General features: G+C 36.4%; 1 protein-coding gene across 2 annotated transcripts in view; it reads right to left on the bottom strand.

The window, feature by feature from the left end:
* CNTN6 (contactin 6) overlaps positions 1-20744 on the bottom strand; it is a gene marked incomplete at both ends in the record, with an annotated part of 294022 nt that overhangs the window by 196617 nt on the left and 76661 nt on the right. Inside the window, 2 exons of one of the 2 annotated variants that reach the window (XM_080913827.1) lie at positions 4351-4475; positions 17009-17135. In XM_080913827.1, the coding sequence (XP_080769953.1) occupies positions 4351-4475; positions 17009-17135 (252 nt within the window). Of the gene's footprint in view, positions 1-4350; positions 4527-17008; positions 17136-20744 lie in introns of both variants that reach the window. The other variant, XM_080913826.1, reaches the window with a different exon arrangement.

Here is a 20744-nt window from a genome sequence, read left to right on the forward strand (position 1 = left end):
TAAGCCACCATTCCCTGAGAATTTATGGGTAATTGGTGGGTGGAAATGAATGATGCAGTTACATAATCTTAGTAAGCTGCCCATGCATCTAAAAATAATCCTCTGTTGTGCTTGTGTAAGCAACCATAATGAAACCCATTATGTTAGAAACAAAGATTTTAAAGCAGACAGGGGACTAGTTAGGACTGAAAAAGTAATAAACAGGAGTATGGAAGGACAAATTAGAGGAATAGAAAAGTAAGTACGATCAAACTATATTTTATACATATGTATGAATCTCAAATTAAAAGCCATTATGTTATTTGATAGACACATACAAATAAGAGCACTAAATAAACATTGACAAAATAAAAAGAAAGGTTTGGATATAAATAAGAGACTCCTATTTATACAATCTATCCATAAAATTGTGAAATGGTCACAATTAGAAATATGTAAATATAAATGAAATGTGTTGGCTGAGTTGGAAACATAATGAAACTGAGCATTAGAGATCTCCTTTCTAGGGCGCCTATGTGAATGAAAGCCTTTGCATTCTTATTCTAATTAACCCCTGCCATCGAATGTGGGAGTGAATGGTGGTGTTAGTTTCAATGGGTAATTTTCTTAAGAGAGAGTTATTGGAAGAAATGATGTAATTGCATTCTCTTGAATATTTGATAGACACAAAAGTTTAGTTTGGGTATCACTGTATCTATGACCCCAGCATTTAACTCAAATTGTTATTCTGACAAAGACTTTTAAAGCCACACAACTACTGTTAATGTTAAAAGAAGATAGTGATATATTCCAGAGTGAAGATACAGGTCGTGAAGTTAAGGAAGTTTCCATTTGGAAACTTTCTTACATCTACACTACATTTTCTATGTAATACCCAGCAGATCTTTCCTTGAACACAATACAAAGCTTTTCAGATATAGAATCAATATATGTGGTATACAGCAAGGCCAAATATCTGGGCTCTCCTTTGCTTCTAAAATATTACTTTCAGTGCTTAAGGTAATTTGTGTTTCAGTTTATGTGTGGATTATGTGAAAATATATGTTTGTTCATATGGTGTTCAGGTGTGTACACATGTTTTCGAAGGCTGGAGGGTTACTTCAAGTTTCTTCTTCAATTATTTTTCAAATAATTTTCCAGAGTATTAAAGAATATGGAGCTGACAGAATAGACTGAAAGCCTCACAAACTGTATTATTTCCACTCCCCAGGGCAGAGATTTTAGGAATGTCATGACACTTAGTTATTTTATATGGGTGCAGATTCTTGAACACAGATCCTCAAACTTTAGTGACAAGGCCAGGAGTCATGAACTCTTAGAAACCCAAAGGGAAATAAATAGTGAAGAGCTAGAACCTCTCACTCATGCAAGTATAACAAAACAAAACAAACAAAAACCATAAAACTGAAAATACAAAACAAACAAACAAGCAAAACCAAAACCTTTTTTTTAACTTTGTAATTTTTCTTTTTAGTAAAGTGCAGCCTTATTTGTGATAGCCAGAAGCCAGAAACAACCCAAATGTCCCACAACAGAAGAATGGATACAGAAAATGTGGTTTATTTAAACAATGGATTACTACTCAGCTATTGAGAACAAGAACATTCTGAGTTTTGCAGGAAAATGCATGGAATTAAAAAATTTCATCCCCAATGAGGTAACTTATACCGAAAAGAACAAGCATGATATGATCTCACTGATAAGTGGATATAGGGCAAAAAAAAAAAATGTACAGAATACTCAAGATACAGTTCACAGGACTCAGATGGTCAACAAGCTGAAGGGTCCAAATGTGGAATTTTTAGTCCCACTGGAAGGTAGAAGAAAGCAACCACAAAGGGGTAGGAATGAAGGGACCCTGGAAGAAAAGGGAATGGCAGGAGAGGGAACATGATCTGGTATTGGGTAGGAAAAAAGGACTGAAGACCTAGGGGCCAGCAGAAATAATTAAAACAGACAACCTTTGAAGGTAGGAAGTTGTAAAGACCTTCCAGAATGTATCAGAGACCTGGGAGGTGAGATACTCTCTGGACTCAAACAAAGGGACCTTAGAAGAAATGCCCTACAGTAGGTAGAGGGAACTTGTATAGCACACATCCAGCAGAAAAACAGGGCATCAAGTGAGGGATGAGGTTGCCATTCCTCAGTCAAATCTCTGACCCAAAATTGTTCCTGTCTGAAAGAACTGAAGGGATGAGGATGGAAATGAAGTGGAGTCTGAGTAAAAGAAGGTTTAGCAATTGGTCCAATGTGGGATCCAGCTCAAGAAAAGGGCCCAAAGCCTGACACTATTACAGAGGCTATAGAGTGCTCAGAAAAAGAAATCTATCATAACTGCCCTATGAAAGACCCAACAAGCAGCTAAAATATGCAGATATTTGCAACCAACCAATTAACAGAAGCTGCTAACTCCTGTGGTTGTACTGGGGAAAAATGGTAAGAAGCTGAGAAGGAGAATGACCCTGTAGGAAAACCAGCAGTCTCAATTTACCTGGATTTCAGAGATCTCTTAGACACTGAATCACCAATCAGGCAGCTGATATGAGCCCCCCCCCCCCAATACATACACACCAGAGGTATGGATTCAGTCAGAGAAGATGCACCTAACCCTCAAGGCTAAAGGCTCCAGGGAGTTTAGAGGTCTGGTAGTGTGGGTAGGGTGGGAATATACAAAACGGGAGTGCAGGAAGGAGATATGGGATGTAAAACAGTTGGAGGATGGAGTGGGAGAGGAATAAATTCAGGAGTGAAAAATAAACAAACAAACAAACAAATTAATTAATTAAAGAAAGACAAAAAGTTTTACATGCAAGTATTTCATTTAGCCAAATTAGAAAAAGATAATTCAAAAGCATAGAAATAATTTAAAATATAATGTGTAAGCAATAAAGAAAGAAATAAGTTGACGAAGACATTTAGCATTAATTTATTTTGTGTGTTTGTCTTCATTTACTTTTCTTTTTTATTTTGAGATAGCCTCAGATTCCAAATACTGGCATTGTAAGACTATTATGCCATTATGTAAAGGCAGGATGTTTGATAGAAAATACATTAGAAATGCAAGAACATTACAAACAAATATTATATGCTGTATAGAATTTTTTTTGGAATTTGGAATAATATGATTCCATTGTTATAAGAAAATCTACGTTCCAAACAGGAGAGAGAGGGGTTGTTAGTCTCTTTAATAACTGCACATTCCTGTAGGATATGTGTCTATCCCTTTCTCACTGCTATTTCTTCAAGTCATTCTTGAAAGCAGGAATCAACTGCAAAGATAATTGATTTATATTCATCCAAAAGCAAGGCTATCACCCAAACACTGAATTCCATGCACCCTGTGTAGACCATGCGATCTCTAGTGCAGATTAACTTGAAGCCATAAGAGAAATAGACTCGATTATTACTTCATATATCTGCAGGTGACTAAAGTTCTCTTATCCAGGATGGGACACATATTTCTTAACAAAAATCTTTAAATTTGTCTTATGAAAGTTATAGACAGCACAAGCATTTCCATGACCTCCCAGAAGGAAATAGCTAACATTTCAGTTCCATGACTTACCTATGTGCAGGGGGTTATACAAGAGGGAAATGCAAGCCTTCTACTTTGTCCTTATCAGGAGGCATCATTAATCTCAGACAAGGTTTTCACTGAATCTGATAGGAAGCATTAGTCCCTAGAAACACTATCTATGAACAATAAAAGAAGCAATGTCTAATGTTCATCTGCTAATGTCCCCAAATGTCACAAAGGTAATTACTAGGATGACATTTATGGGATGGAGCTGGACATTGTTACAGTTAATATAAAGCCTGCCTGTGGCACCCACTTTCTTTTCACCTACATTTCACTGAGGAGGTGTGTGATCGCTGTTTCTAGAGCAACATCAGCCTGCCCCACGTGACACCTCTGCGCTGGGTTTGTTTGTTTGTTTGTTTGTTTTTCACTATGCTCTTCACATTAATACATTGTTCAAATAAAAAAAAGAAAGAAAGAAAGAAAGAAGAGAGAGAGAACAAAAGAAGAGAGAGAAAGAAGGAAGAGAGAGAGGGAAAGGGCAGCAATATTATATGCATGCATCATAATATTGATACGTGGTATTTTTACAGGTGGGTCTGAGAATATGTCACAATATAGAATTAGAAAAATATTCTCCTAAACAAAAAGATTTCTTTTATCCCCAGGAACATAATATAAAATACACAATCAGAACTTTTTATATGCATAAAACTCTACTTGATTTCAACACGAATATCACTGGGAATGTTGTCCACTTGGCCCAACATAGATACATCGCCAGAATGTTTTCCAGGATGTGTTAAGTATGGATTGTCCCAAAAACTTACATGCAAACTGTAGCTTGGCTTTTCTACTCAGAATGGTGCCCACAGGATTGGTGGCCAGACACTGGTATATGCCAATATCTTGATCTGTTCTGGGGCTGCTGATGGCCAAACTGCCTCCTTCCAACCTATAGTGATAAGTCATGCTGAAGTCAATATCTGTACCATTCTGTTTCCACCTTCAAGAATAAAAAGAGAAATAATGTTATATATGTAATATGGAGAACTAATTCTATTTATCATAAAAATCATTCTGTTTGAATTCCTATAAGAGTAAAATAAACAGTCACAAACAAAACACACGATTACCTGTGGGATGATTTCACTAAGGACAAAAATATGCTGTTGCTTATAGTACAGGGATTTCAACCTAGGACCTCACACATTTTACATATGTGCTATACTAATAGATTACATTTACAACCTCATTTTATTTTATTTATTTAATTTTTAAATTTTGGGACATGTTCTTACTAAGTTGCCGATTTGACTTTGAAATCATTTTAAAGCCCTTACTGGTACTGAACTTGTGATCCTATTATATTGCTCTTCACAAACTGAGATTACAGCTCTATGCTATCAGGCATATACAACTGTTCTGGGATCAGCGATACAAACTGTTAGGTTGTTTGGAAGGTCTCTATCCTTTATAAATTACAAACATTCACTCACATGAAACCAGAAAGGCAGCTGAACACTTAACAAGAGAAATAAAAATTCTACATCAGTCAATAATTCTGACAACTATTTCTTTGGAGACTTTCAAATAATGTATACCATACCTGAATCCCCACAACTGATACTGCAAACCAAAATGTCAGAAATGATTTAGAGAGAGAAACCCAAGAAAGCTACATTGCACCGAGCACCAAGAATGCCAAAGAGGTTCTGATAAAAGACATTCAAGGTTGATAACTAAACTATACGAACCTGACAGTTTCAAAATGTCTTTGTTCATCTGCCACTTGGAAAAGTAATCATGTTGAAAGTATTTCAATGGTAGTTAAGAAAGCCAACCTAAAATTATATGCAAGCAAATCAAATACAGCTGAGACCTTTTTAATATAAGTCAAATTCTCTCAGCTTAGCTATTAGTCAACAGACCTTCAGTGTCTAAGTTATCTATCTAAACAAGGGCATTAACACTGTTTAGAAGGAAGCACATACAGCTTGAGATAAGAGACTTTGGAATCTCCACCTCTTACTAGAGTTATTTCTTTCATTGGACACCTTCTAACTTGGCATTTTTAATTATATTCATTGCACATTAATGAGGCTTGTATTAAAGTTGAAAGTATGTAGTCATGCAAAGCATATATGGAAATATGTATGTAATATGATGAATCACAATTAACATTTTTACAGATGAAAATAATACAGGAAGAACAAAGCAAAACTTCTCCTTCCTCATTGTCAAAGTCATGGCTGAGGGTCTTTAACAGAAGACAGATTAGACCATATACAGACATTTACCGTAGCTCTAACATAATATTGGAGTTTACAGAAACAAAACCCCCAAACACAGACAGATCTGTATATTCAGTACTGGCTATGATTAATGGTTTCCAGTTGTCAGAATAAAAACAAGAGCAAGGAAGAGATGCTGCTCAGTCTGTGAAAACTTAACAGGGATGAGCTGTTCATGCTCTCCCTGATGGCACATCTCTGGGCAAAGGTAAGTCCCTTTGCTAGGAGTCTCTGGATGTGACCTCTAAAAGGAAAACTTTATCCCTAACTTAGAAACAGAAGGGCAAGTGGAGGCTCTGAGATATCTTCTGCTTCTATAACGGTCTCCAGGTTTTATGGTAGTGCTTCTCAACTTTCCTAGCACTGAAAATCTTTAATAGAGTTTCTAGTGATGCGGTGACCCCAAAGAATAAAGTGATTTTCATTGCTACTTCATAACTGTAACTTTGCTAGTTATGAATTGTAATGAATATGTCTGTGTTTGCCAATAATCTTAGGGATTCCTATGATAGGGTCATCTGTCAGCTAAAGAGATTCCAACCCATAGGTTGAGAAATACTGCTTGAGTGTCTTTTGTCTTGAGCCCAAGACCAAGTGCTCCTTCAAACCATATATTTAGGGCATATGACTGCCTTGCTATGATTCTTCTATTCATGGTGAAATTATGTTCAAGATATTGTGTTAGGGTGGGTCATTGTGAGAAAGAAATGACATTATGAAAAGTTATTTTGAATATTTTTGATTTGGGGGATGACATTGTGACAGATTCATTGGAGGAAATCTGACTAGTATCTACTAAAATAGAAAAGAAATACAGCATTAAGTAATCCCCCACACTCTTAAAGATATGAAATCATGCTTCAGATATTAAATCAAGAAGAGGATTTGCGCCTATTCTGTCAACTTTAAAATGATCCATCCATCTTCTGTATATGATAATTTTTTAAATAAAATGAATATATCAGTCATCAAGAATTCACCCAGCCAGCTTGGGTTTTTCCCCATTTTTGTAGTAATTTGTATATGCTGATTCTTGTCTGACCTCTGAGGAGAGATAAAGCAGGAAACTTCTCTTCCACATGGCCTGCCTCAAGACAAGGATGCCTGGCTCTCCCTGTAAACCTGCCTTTTATAATTTGCTTGCAGGGCACAGTCTTAGACCAATGTAATCTCTATCATTTCTAAGAGAAGGGTAAAGCACACTTAGTTTGCCAGCTCTCTTTAATTTTGGAATCAATCACTGAAATAACTGCTGTCATCATTACATGCTCCTAATTAAGCACAGTAATTGTTTTTCAACACAAATTCAAAGTTGTTGGCTTAGCTGCAGCAAATGAATTCTTCACAGTAGCCCCATAATCATTCTAATCACTATGGTACGATTATTATTAAACTGTGCATATAGATCAGGAGTTCAGCCCTGGATGTGGGCTTTGTCTTAATTAACATGCTTAAATAAAACTGGAAATAGTTGTACTTCATGCACGTCCTTGTCAGACATACTTTAACAATAGCATTAGATATGCAAGTGGTTTTTTCTATGATATGTTGTGTTGAGTGGATATTTTCAAGCATATGAACTAACACATCAGTTCTAGGAAATTTGATGAATTTGAACTGGAATCTTATTCTTTTTGTGGAAAATTACTTTCACAGTTAAGTGGTTGAGACCAGACTGGACAGTTTGGCTAGGGGGATCTATTTGCTGTCCTTAATGTGTACATCCATGTGTGCCTTTGTGTGTGATGTCTAATAAATCAGTACTTTGCTTTAAGCTCTTCTTACAAGCACCACTTCTCACTCTATTCCCAGATCACTGAAGAAAAACACTAAAATCTACATTCGTAGCTTTCCTGCTGTTCACATGACAGAATAAATTGGAGTTTGTAGCCTCCATTGAAAGGGTACTCTTGTCTCCTCTGTCATTGCTGTCCTGTGCATCCTTGTATCCATCCATTATAAAATATTCTCAATGTGTACCCTGCCTGGTTATAGGCGGTCATTAAAAATATGAAGTAGAGAAATGTCTGAAGAGAGAACAGCACTGTCTAAGACTTCACAGACTCTATTTTCTAGGAGAGACTACCATGTAATCAAAGGATCTATTTTCTTTTGGTAACAGAAGTCATCACTGGAGTTCCTAATTATTTTGTCTGAGAGAGAGTACATTATGTGTGGAGACAATATATGGGTGTGCTAATCTCTTTTTGCAAATAGGACATTTGCTGTTAATTTCTCTGCTATCTGACTTTCCTAGAGATTCTAGCTATAAGCAATGTTTTTCTATCATTTGCTTTGGGTGACCCACTTCCCTTTTCCCTATTCATGGATCCCTTACCCACCTTTATCATCTCATATGTTTCCCAGGTTTTGAAACTATACAAGACTCCTTCCCGGCTTCTGACTTTAATTGTGCTATTGGTTATACAGTGATTCACTTCATCAAATATGACCTCACACGTTTTATGCATTATTTTAAAATAATTATTATTAAGATTGTTGTTCTCTCCTAGGAGAATCCGTTTGCTACATTAAAGTTACAAAACAACAACAGCAACAGCAAGGATAGAAGAAACTTTTTCTCTCTATAGAAAAACAAATGTAAGAATATATTTTGGTAAAAAAAAATAGAGAAAAACTTGGTGCTATGATTCTGATTAGAACAACAAACAAAACTTTTAACAGAATGTATTCTTGTTAAGGTTGCTCTTCCTTCTTTACTTCCTTCCTTCCTTCCTTCATTTCCCTCCTTCCTTCCTTTCTCCCTCCCTCCGTGCCTTCCTCCCTCCTTTTCTTCCTTTCTCTTTCTTTCTGCCTTCCTTCCTTTCGCTGTTTTTCATTTCTTTCTTTCTCAATTTCTCCCTCCCTCCCTTCCTCCCTCCCTCTTGCTGGTCTTCCTTCCTTCCTTTTTCTAAACTACTAAGTAGGAAGTATACTCTCACTCCAGAAAAGATTGTCTAAGGGTTATTAGTAGCACAGAGTTCCTACTATTTATTTTTAAGTCTCTTGTACTGTTTTTCATTTGCTCTCAGTAAACTTGTCTAAATTGGACTCCATAAAAATAAAGACAATTAATCCAGTATAAATTCTACTAAGTAATCTAAGTATAATATGGTAATTAGTAAATGTTAACAAACAAACAAACAAACAAACAAACAGAAAGAAAAAAACTAAGCAGAAATAACATTATGAAGGCTAAATATTTACAGTGTATTTTGTGAATGTAATGTGTAAAATACTATTGCCCCCTGTTTTATTCTCAAGTATATTGATTTGAATCTGATATTTGGGCATTAAAAATGTAATTCTCCTCTCATTCCTAAGCTTCTTATCCATGAGTTTTTTTTTTAATTTAATATTAGGGATCTGTAGAAGAACTTGATAAAGATTAGAAATAAGAACCTAAATTGTTTGTCTTTAGGTTAATATTTCTCAAACACTTGAGGTACATAAGTCATTTAGCACTATTGGAATTCCTAACCACATCCATTATGTCTTTGTTGATGCACCTCCTGAAAAACTGTTTGTATAACTAGTAGCTTACACTTTTCAATTTATTTCAAGAAAATAAGCATTTAAAATGTGCTTTACTTACTTAAGTTGTATTTCACAAATATATGTATAGGCATTTAGATACTACACCCTCGTCCCAAGTAAACATACCTACATCTATGATGAACACATTAGCTTTCAAACAGCAAGGCTGTGATTGCTGATGAGGTGATCCTGAAAAACCGTAGTGACCCTATTTTATATTGATATGCTTAGGTTAAATCAGGTAATATCTCTTTTTTCAGAATGTTTACTTTATGTGTAAGGGCAGTTTGTTTCACATGTATGGCTGTGAGCCTTGTGCTTACAATGCCAACAGTGGCCAGAAAAAGAAGTCAGATTTCCTGAACTAGAGTTACAAGCTGTGGCAAGCACCATATGGATCCTAGTTCTCAAACACTGGTCCTGTATGAGAGCAGCAAACACCATTTACTGCTAAGCCTGCTCACCAAGCTGGAGACATTTCTTTTTGAGCAACAAAATGAATAAGAAAAAACCTGAATTTGAACATAATCATTAGGAATACCATTGGTCTTCCCTAATCAATTAACTTGAATTGGGTTAAGAATTTATTCATAAATGAAGGTTTGGCTTTTAAGCTAATTTATTTTATGAATTAAAGATGAGGAAGTTCTTCTACAAAATATAAGCTAAATACAAGATAATGCAGAGATAGCTTTAGACTCGTCCATTTAAATAATTCAGCTAATTCTTCTGGTGATTATAGAGATAAAGGCTGTATTTATTTGCAGCATGTAAGTCAGGAATAATTGATGCTTTTTGTGTGTGTCAATTCGATTCTATGTCTGAAAGTGAACACTTGGGCTAAATTCTTTCAAAATACAAATCACTATATGTTATTCTGATGTTTTCTTTTTCTTCCTACATCCACACTGTACACAGTTGTGACCAACAGAACATAATTTCATATTAAAATACAACTTACCCCCATGCAAATTATCAATGTTTAAATTCTATTTACACTGCAAGTGAGTATAAAAAAAAATAAAACCTAAAACAAACTATCAACAACAAAACAGCCATCCTTCCTCCATGTCCTTGTCTGTAGATTTTGAAGTGATTTTAAGGCTGGATGACATAAAATGAAAAAACTATTATTTTTCTTTTTTTTTATCAACTTTGTTTTATAAAACAAAGATAAATGTACAGATTTTAAGCATTTTTTGCATAAAATTATACAATACATGTTTGTCAGTACTTTTTTCAGATTTTAAAATAATTTTTACATAAAACTATATGAATATATATTTTTAGTCAGTACTTGATTTTTTTAAAGGATTGATAGTATGCATTGAAAACTTAATAGTTACAATGAGCATAAAGTACATGTAAAACAAAATGTAACATGGAAATAGTCAAAGTTTTCTTGTTGTGTAAAGATTTTTTTTGTTTTGTTTTGTTTTGTTTTGTTTTGTTTATTTATTGGACTTCACACTCTGTGAGTTGTTTCTGGGGCAGTACGAGCCTCTGGGGTTAGCATCCCACTATCAGTGACTGCATATTATGTCTGTTCTTTTGTGAATGGGTTATCTCACTCAGAATGATATTCTCTAGATGCAGCCATTTTCTTAAGAATTTGGTCAAGTCATTGTTTCTGGTGGCTGAGAAGTATTCCATTGTGTAAATGTACCACAATTTTTGTATCCATTCATCATCTGAAGGACATCTGGGTTCTTACCAGCTTCTGACTATTATGAACATTGTGCTGCTATGAACATTGTGGTGCATATACCTTTGTTGTGTACTAAGGTGTCTCTGGGGTATATGCCCAGAAGTGGAATAGCTGGGTCTTCAGGAAGTATTATGTCCAATTTTCTGAGGTATCGCCAGACTGATTTCCAGAGTGGTTATATTAGTTTGCAACCTCACCAACACTGGAGACGTGTTCCTCTTTCTCCACAACCATGCCAGCATCTGTTGTCATCTGAGTTTTGGATCTTGGCCAGTCTGACTGGTGTGAGGTGGAATCTCAGGATTGTTTTGATTTGCATTTACAAAATGGCTAAGGATGTCAAGCAATTCCTCAGATATTTCTTAGCCATTCGATATTCCATAACTGAGAACGTTTTGTTTAACTCTGTACCGCATTTTTAATAGGGTTATTTGATTCTCTGGTGTCTAGCTTTTTGAATTCTTTGTATACCTTAGATATTAGGCCTCTATCTGATGTGGAGTTGGTAAAGATCTTTTCCCATTCTGTTGGCTGTCTTTTTGTTTTCTTGACAATGTCCTTAGCCTTACAGAAACTTTGCAATCTCATTAAGTCCCATCTGTTAAACTTTGACCTTAGAGCTTGAGCCATTGGTGTTTTGTTCAGAAAATTTTCTCCTGTGCCTATATGTTCTAAGGCTTTCCCTAATTTCTGATCTAATAGTTTCAGTGCATCTGGTTTAATGTGGAGATCTTTGATCCACTTACACTTGAGCTTTGTACAAGGAGATAAGAAAGGGTCTATTTTCATTCTTTTGCATGCTGAGAGCCAGTTGGACCAGGACAATTTGTTGAATTGGCTGTCCTTTTTCCATTGAATGTTTACTGCTTCTTTGTCAAAAATCAGGTGACCATATACATGAGGGCTCATTTCTGGATCTTCTATTCTATTCCATTGATCCACATGCCTATTTCTGTACCAGTTCCATGCAGTTTTCAGCACAATTGCCTTGTTATATAGCTTGAGGTCAGGGATAGTGATTCCCACAGATGTTTATTTGTTGTTGAGGATGGATTTTGCTATTCTAGGTCTTTTGTTGTTCCATATGAAATTGCACATTGATCTTTCCAATTCCATGAAGAACTGTGTTGAAATTTTGATGGGGATTGCATTGAATCTGTAGATTGCTTTTGGTAGGGTGCCCATTTTTAAAATGTTGATCTTTCCAATCCATGAGCATGGGAGATCTTTCCATTTCCTGAGATCCTCCTCAATTTCCTTCTTTAGAAGTTCGAAGTTATTGTCTTACAGGTCCTTCACTTGCTTAGTTAGAGTCACACCAAGGTATTTCATAGTTTTTGTGACGATTGTGAAGGGGACCTTTTCCCTAATTTCTTTCTCCACATGTTTGTCCTTTGAGTATAGGAAGGCTACTGATTTGTTTGAGTTAATTTTGTATCCAGCCACTTTGCTGAACTTGTTTATCAGCTGTAGGAGTTCTCTGGTGAAATTTTTGGGGTCACTCAAGTACACTATCATGTCATTGGCAAAGAGTAATGTTTTTATCTCTTCCTTTCTGATTTGTATCCCCTTGATCTCATTTTGCTGTCTAATTGCTCCAGCCAGGACTTCCAGTAATATGTTGCATATGTAGGGGGAGCCTTGACGAGTCCCTGATTTTAGTGGGATTGCTTCAAGTTTCCCGCCATTAAGTTTGATGTTGGCTGTTGGTTTGCTGTATATTGCTTTTATTATGTCTAAGTATGGACCTTGGATTCCTGTTCTTTCCAGGACTTTTAACATGAAGGGGTGTTGAATTTTGTCAAATGCTTTCTCAGCATCTAGTGAGATGACCATGTAATTTTGTTCTTTGAGTTTGTTTATATGGTGGATTACATTGATGGATTTCCTCATATTAAACCATCCCTGCATCCCTGGGATGAAGCCTACTTGGTCATGATGAATGATCGTTTTGATGTGTTCTTGGATTCTGTTTGCAAGGATTTTGTTGAGTATTTTTGCATCAATGTTCATAAGTGAGATTTGTCTGAAGTTCTCTTTCATTGTAGAGTCTTTGTGTGGTTTAGGTCCGAGGGTTATTGTAGATTCAAAAATGAGTAGATAGCATTCCATCTGATTCTATCTTTTGGGAATAGTTTGGAGAATATTGGTGTTATATCCGCAATAAATGTCTGATGAAATTCTGCACTGAACTGCTCTGGACCTGGGCTTTTTTTGGTTGGGAGGCTTTTCATGACTTCTTCTATTTCTTTTGGTGTTATAGGGATATTTAGATGGTTTACTTGGTCCTGGTTTAACTTTAGGATCTGTATCTGTCTAAAAATTCGTCCATTTCCTCCAGATTTTCCTACTTTGTGGAATATAGGATTTTGTAGTAGGATCTGAGGATTTCTTGAATTTTCTGAGTTTCAGTTTATAGGTCTCTACTTTCCTTTCAGATTTTGTTAATTTGTATACTCTCTCTTTGCCCTCTAATTAGTCTGGCTAGAGGTTTATCAATCTTGTTGATTTTCTCAAAGAACCAACTCTTGGTTTTGTTGATTTTTTCAATGGTTCTTTTTGTTTCTATTTGGTCTATTTCTGCCCTAATTTTGATTATTTCTTGCTGTCTACTCTTCTTGGGTATATCTGCTTCCTTTTGTTCTAGGGCTTTCAGTTGTACTGTCAGGTTGCTGATGTAAGCTCTCTACAGTTTCTTTTTGGAAGCACTTAGGGCTATATGTTTTCCTTTCAGTACTGCTTTCATTGCATCCCATAGGTTTGGCTATGTTGTGTTTTCATTTTCATTGAATTCTAGAAAAATCTTAATGTCTTTCTTTATTTCTTCTTTGATCCTGCTTTTTTTTAAGAGAGCATTGTTTAGTTTCCATGTGTATGTTGGCTTTTTGTTGTCTTTGTTGTTGTTAAAGACCAGCCGTAGACTATGGTGATCTGAGAGGATGCATGGGAGTATTTCAATCTTCTTATATAGATTGAGGCTCATTCTGTGTCCAGTTATGTGGTCAGTTTTTGAGAAGGTGCCATGGGGTGTTTAGAAGAAGGTGTATTCTTTTACTTTAGGATGATATGTTTTGTATATATCTATTAATTCTAGTTGGTTCAAAGTCCCTGCTAGTTTTGCAGTGTCCTTGTTCAGTTTCTGTTTCCATGATCTGTCCATTGATGAGAGTCGGGTGTTAAAGTCTTCCACTATTATTGTGTGGGATGAAATGTATTTTTTGTGCTTTAGTAGGGTTTCTTTCATGAATGTGGGTGCTTTTTTATTTGGAGCATATATGATAAGGATTGAGAGTTCCTCTTGACAGATTTCCCTGGTAATGAGTAAAAAGTGTCCTTCCTTATCTTTTTTGATAACTTTTGGTTGGAAATTTACTTTAGTCGATATTAGAATAGCCACTCCAGCTTGCTTCTTGGGGCTGTTTGCTTGGAAGTTTTTTTCCCACCCTTTTTCTCTGATATACTGTTTGTCTTTGTCTCTGAGATGAGTTTCCTATATGCAGCAAAAGGCTGGAATTTTTTTATGTATCCAGTCTGATAGTCTATGTCTCTTTATTGGGGAGTTGAGTCCATTTATGTTAATAGATATCAAGGAATAGTTGTTTCTCTTTCCTGCCATTATTGCTTTTATGCGATGAGTTGTGTCTGTGTCTTTTTCTTCTTTTAGTTTTCTTGTTTAGAAGTTTTCTTGTTCTTACTAGGCTGCATTTTCCCTCATTGTATTGTGTTTTCCACCTATAATTCGTTGTAGTGCTGTGTTTGTTTTCAGATATAGTGTAAATTTTGATTTGTCTTGAAATATCTTCATGTCTTTATCTATGGTGATTGATAGTTTTGCTGGGTGTAGCAGCTTGGGCTGGTACTTGTGCTCTCTTAGGGTGTGCATGATATCTGTCCAGGCTTTTCTAGCTTTCATAGTCTCTGTTGAAAAATCGGGTGTGATTCTGATTGGCCTGCCTCTATATGTTACCTTACCTTTTTCTTTTACTGCTTTTAGTATTCTTTTTTTGCTTTGGGTACTTGGTGTTTTGACTATTATGTGTCGGGAGGTATTTCTTTTCTGGTCCAATCTATTTGGAGTTCTGGAGGCCTCTTTTATGCTCATGGTCATCTAATTCTTTATTGTAGGGATGTTTTCTACTACAATTTTGTTGAATATATTTACTGTGCCTCTTAGTTGATACTCTTCTCCCTCTTCTATTCCTATTATCCTTAGGTTTGGTCTTCTCATTGTGTCCTAGATTTTCTGGACATTTTGGGTTAGGAGCTTTTTGTTTTTTGCATCTTCTCTGGCTGCTTTGTCTATGTTTACAATGTTGTCTTCTGCCCCCGAGATTCTCTTTTCCATCTCTTGTAATCTATTGGAAATGCTTGCTTCTGTGACTCCTGATTTCTTTTTTAGGTGTTCTACCTCTAGGGTTATCTCTTTTAGTGTTTTCTTTATTGTGTCAATTTCCATTTTAAATTCCCTCTTCCATTCCTTCATCTCTTTGATTCTGTTTTCCTCTAGTTCTTTGAGTTCTTTGAATATTTTTCTTGTTTCCTCTTTAAAAGCTTCTGAATCTTTTTGCTTTTCCTCCCGTTCTTGTTTAAGTATCTCTATCAGCATCTTGAGGTATGATTTCAGGTCTGTGTCTTCCTTTTCTGGAGTGTTTGGAATTCCTATGTTTGCTGTTATGGGAGAGCTGGGTTCTGGAGTTGCCAGGTTGTCTTGGTTTCCTTGAGATATACTCTTTCGCTTTCCTCTTGCCGTTTTGTTCTCAGTGATATGTTCTTGCCTTTCCTTTGTATCTGGTCTGTGTCCCTGGATCTTCACTGGTACAGGTGGCAGATGGGCCGAGCCCTGTTCTATGCCTCAGAGTCGCTGGGTGGGAACAGAATTTCCAAAGATTTGTTCCTGGTCCCTGGATCAGGCAGGTCGGAGGGTGTGCTTTTCTTGCGCACTCCGCAGAGATCTCTCTGCTCCCTGGCTTTATTTTTCTTTTTTAAAATATTTTTCCTAAATCTTAAGATGACACTCAAGTGTTGTATTCCTGGTATTACAAAGAGCTAGGGAAGGTTTCATATCCTCCTCACATGTTTTCTTTAGACACACACATGTGAGAAAAGCCAGGACAATTTGAAATAACATACAAAGAAAGGTTTTAAAAATACAATTCTGTATGAGAGGAAAAACATTTTTTCCTATAATAAAAACTCTTTTTGGGCCTTAGAATGTACATAATTGCCTTCAACATAGTTTTTCTATAATAAGTACTTTTGGCTCTGCGGAAGCTGCTAGGAAAGTTTCAGAACTTGATCTTGTGATATAAGTTGAAATTTTTACTTTGATTTTTTGTTTTTAGAAAGCTATTTTTATAGTCATTATTTGGAGGAAACTGAGGCATTACCCTTACACTGAATTCGTGTACAGAATGCAGAAATAACCTTGTAGTTTTCCAAGTTGTGAAACTAAATCTTTCTCCCCACCATTTCTATCTTTTTATATTCCTGTGCTTTCTTTAGCCTTTCTTTCTTATTTCTAAGTGCATATCATACATATAGCTCTGCTTGCAAACCACTCCCAAAAATAAATGTCAAGTAAACCACAGACCTGTATATTAGGGGATATTTGGAAATAATGCTTAGCTTCCTGCATGACAATATGGAATGAATGCATTGTGGTTCTGAAGGCATATATATATATATATATATATATATATATATATATATATGTGTGTGTGTGTGTGTGTGTGTGTGTGTGTGTGTGTGTGTGTGTGTATGTGTGTGTGTGTGTGTGTGTGTGTGTGCGTGTGTGTGTGTTCATATGAATTGTACAGATAAAGTTGAATAGGGCAAAAACTATCTTGAGGTGTGCTCTAAGTATGCAGGGTTTATCAACAAATCTTTCCTGTGTTTTTGTTACAGCATCCATGAAGAAGACAAGAGTGGCACAAAGAAGAAGCATTTTACCTGTAATGGGGAGAAGGATATCCATTTGCAGTACAAGTCAGAATAATTTCAGATCTAGATAAATCCAAGGGGAAAATGACATCTTGTGGCTCCTGGATAAAAATAGGACGGCTGAAACGACCCTCACCTGGAGATAAAGAAGAAAATATTCCTTGAGATACTTGTCCCTGCATGACACCAACACACTTGATTTACATCTCAATTCTACAAAAATTAGAAAATGTCATGTACTACCAAGCTTGACCTTCGAGAATATTCTTCAAGAATTATAAAGACATATTTTCTTTCCTGAGGAGAAAACTCATCAGGTAAACATGCAATCTGCAAAACCCTCATTGAAGGTTGAGTCTCAGAAGCCATGTGAAAATTTAAGTACAATAGAATCAAGACCAAGTTACGTAGTGAAGCAGCAGAAAAAACAGATTGAAAAGCCAAGAGGGAAAGCAATAAAAACCTTCTGAAAGTTGTCCTCTGACCTTTGTGACCCATATATATAACATAAAATATTATCAAGTTAACCTATAATATTAATATATATATATAATTCATAAATAATATCTAAATAGATATTATACATTATATGTAAGTAATGACACAATAATGTGAGTAATAAGGTATAAAAATATAAACTATCTCCTACCTTATACTAGTAAGAATAGCTAAGGTCAAAAATGCAAAGAATATAGAAAAAGAGGAACACTCCTCTATTTTTTTTTGGGGGGGGGATTGAAAGCTGGTACAACCATATGGAAATTAGTCTGGAGTTTCCTCAGAAAATTGGACATAGTACCACCTGAGAACCCAGTTCTACCATTCCTGGACATGTACTCAAAATAAGCTCCAACATATAACAAGGAAACATGTTCCACTACATTCATAGCAAACTTATTTATAATAGCCAGAAGCTGGAAAAAAACACAGACATTCTTCAACAGATGAATGGATACAGAAATTGTGGTACATTTACTCAATGGAGTACTACTCTGCTATTTCAAACAATGACTTCATGAAATTCTTAGGCAAATGGATAGAACTAAAATAAAAATCATCCTGACTGAGGTATCCCAGTCACTAAAGAACACACATGGTAAGCACTCACTGGTAAGATGATATTATCCCAAATGCTCAGAATAACAAAGATGCAATTCACAGACCACATGATGCTCAAAAAGATGAAAGATGAAAGAGTGGATTCTTCATTACTTCTTAGAAAATGGAACAAAATATTCACAGGAGAAAATACAGAGACAAAGATTGGAGCAGAGACTGAAGCAAAGGCCTTCCAGAGACCACCCCACCTGGGGATACAGTCACCAAACTGACATGATATTTTGGATGCCAAGAAGTGAATGCTGGCATATCACTGTCACCTAAAAGTCTCTGTCAGAGCCTGGGAAATACAGATTCAGATGCTCTCAGCAAATCGTTGGACTGAGAATTGAGTGCCTAATGGAGGAGTTTTAGGAGCTGAACAGGTTTTCAACCCTATAGAACGAACATCAATATCAGAAGCAAGCAGAACGCCCAGAGCTCCCAGATAGGAAACCACCAACCAATGAGTACACATGGAGTGACCCATGGCTTTAGCAGCATATGTAGCAAACAATGGCCTTATTGGGCATCAATGAGAGAAGAGGTCCTTGGTCCTGTGAAGGTTAGATGGCCCAGTGTAGGGGAATTCCAGTGATGGGGAGTTGGGAGGGAATGGGTGGGTGGGGGAGCACTCTCATAGAGGTAAGGGAAGAGGGGATGGAATTGGGTGATTTCTGAGGGGAAACGGGGAAGAATGATTACATTTGAAATGTAAGTAAAATCCAATAAATATAATATAATTAAATTATTATTTTCTGAACTGTGTAGAATAATTTTGTGAATGGCACCCATTTCACCCTATATTTAGTAGTTTATTTTTCCAATAAACAAAGACTATTCCTGTCCTCCATCTCAACACAATTAAGCAATTAACAAGGCTTATTTATCTAATGCTTTACTCCATTTAACTGTTTTCCCAAATAAAACATTTTACAATCCAAATTAAGTTAATTGCTGTTTCTCTCTCTCTCTCTCTCTCTCTCTCTCTCTCTCTCTCTCTCTCTCTCTCTCTCTCTCTCTCTCTCTCTAATATGATAACTATCAATTAGCACAGTACAAAACATTTTGGCCCACACCTGCCCTGTTTTTTTTTTTTTTTTCTGCATGAATCCATTTATTACTTCTCAGAGGCTGGAACATGTGGTTCTAGGTTGTTAGAGTACCCCCTCCCGCATTTTTCTTGATGATTATTATTATTAATAATCATTTTTCTTTTTTTAACACTACAAAATTTGTTCCCTCCTGGTCCACCCTCCGACTGTTCAACATCCCATACTTTGTCCCTGCCTACTGTATCTTTGAGGATGTTTCCCCCCCAATCCCACCAGACCTGTATATCTTTGGGGATCTCTACTCTCTTGAGGGTTATGCGCATCTTCCCTGACTGAACTCAGACTTGGTAGTCCTCTGCTGTATATGTGTTGGGGCCTCATATCAGCTGGTGTATGCTGCCTGGTCGGTGATCTCGGGGTCCAGGATAATTGAGATTGCTGATCTTCCTACAGGATTGCCCTCCTCCTCAGGTTCTCCAAGCTTTTTCCTAATTCAATCATAGAGGTCAGCAGCTTCTGCTCATTGCTTGGGTGCAATTATCTATGTCTGACTCTTTCAGCTGCTTGCTGGGTCTTTGGGAGCGCAGTCATGATTTATGTCAGTGCTCTCCATAGCCTCAGTAATAGTGTCAGGCCTTGGGGCTTCCTCTTGAGCTAGATCCTACTTTGGACCTGTCACTAGACCTCCATTGCCTCAGGCTTTTCTCCATTTTTTTTTTCGATACAGTTCATGTCATTTTGGGTCTGAGTGACCTCACTTAGAATAATTTTTTCTAGTTCCATCCATTTACCTGAAGAACTCAGAATGTCCTTGTCTTAATATCTGAGACGTGTTCCATTGTGTAAATTAGCCCTATTTTCTGCATCCATTCTTCTGTTGTGGGACATCTGCATCATTGCTAGCTTCTGATTCTCACAAATAAGGCTGCTATGAACATAGTGAAACACCTTGCCCCTGTGGCATGGTGGGATTCTTTTGGTTATATTCCCAAGCATGGTATTGCTGGGTCTTCGGGTAGATTTATTTCCAATTTTCTAAGGAACCTCAAAATTGATTTCCAGAGTATTTGTACTAGTTTGTAATCCCTTAATGCAGCTGCTTAGTTCCCCTGCTTAGCCCAAATTATTGCAATAAACAGAAATACTGTGGGACCACTCAAAGGTGAAAGGCAGGAAAAGAATTGATTTACAGGGTGGTAATGTATGTTTCTCTTTATATGAGAATGCACATCATAAATGATAAACAATAAACTTGGCATTAGGACTTATTCACAGGATGCTCCTTTCATATGCTTAGTACCAGAGAAGCACAAATCTCACCATTTAAGGCAAACTTCTCAATTTGGAAATATAGCAGAGACAATGTATAAAATGCTTGCAACCTGGGAACAAAGCAGCTTTAGAAGGTTTAAGCAACACTCACAACATTGCCAGTTATGGTTGTTTTGCTATAATACTTCATATAAATTATATCATGATATTCTAGTTACAAGCAAATGGAGAGCCAATGAGCACCGATTGTAGTCACCACAGCAACCACCATCATCAGTATCATCATCATTATTATTTTTAGATGAGAAATTGAACTCTAC

Source organism: Micromys minutus (assembly GCF_963924665.1).
Source record: "Micromys minutus genome assembly, chromosome: 3".
NCBI lineage: Eukaryota > Metazoa > Chordata > Mammalia > Rodentia > Muridae > Micromys > Micromys minutus.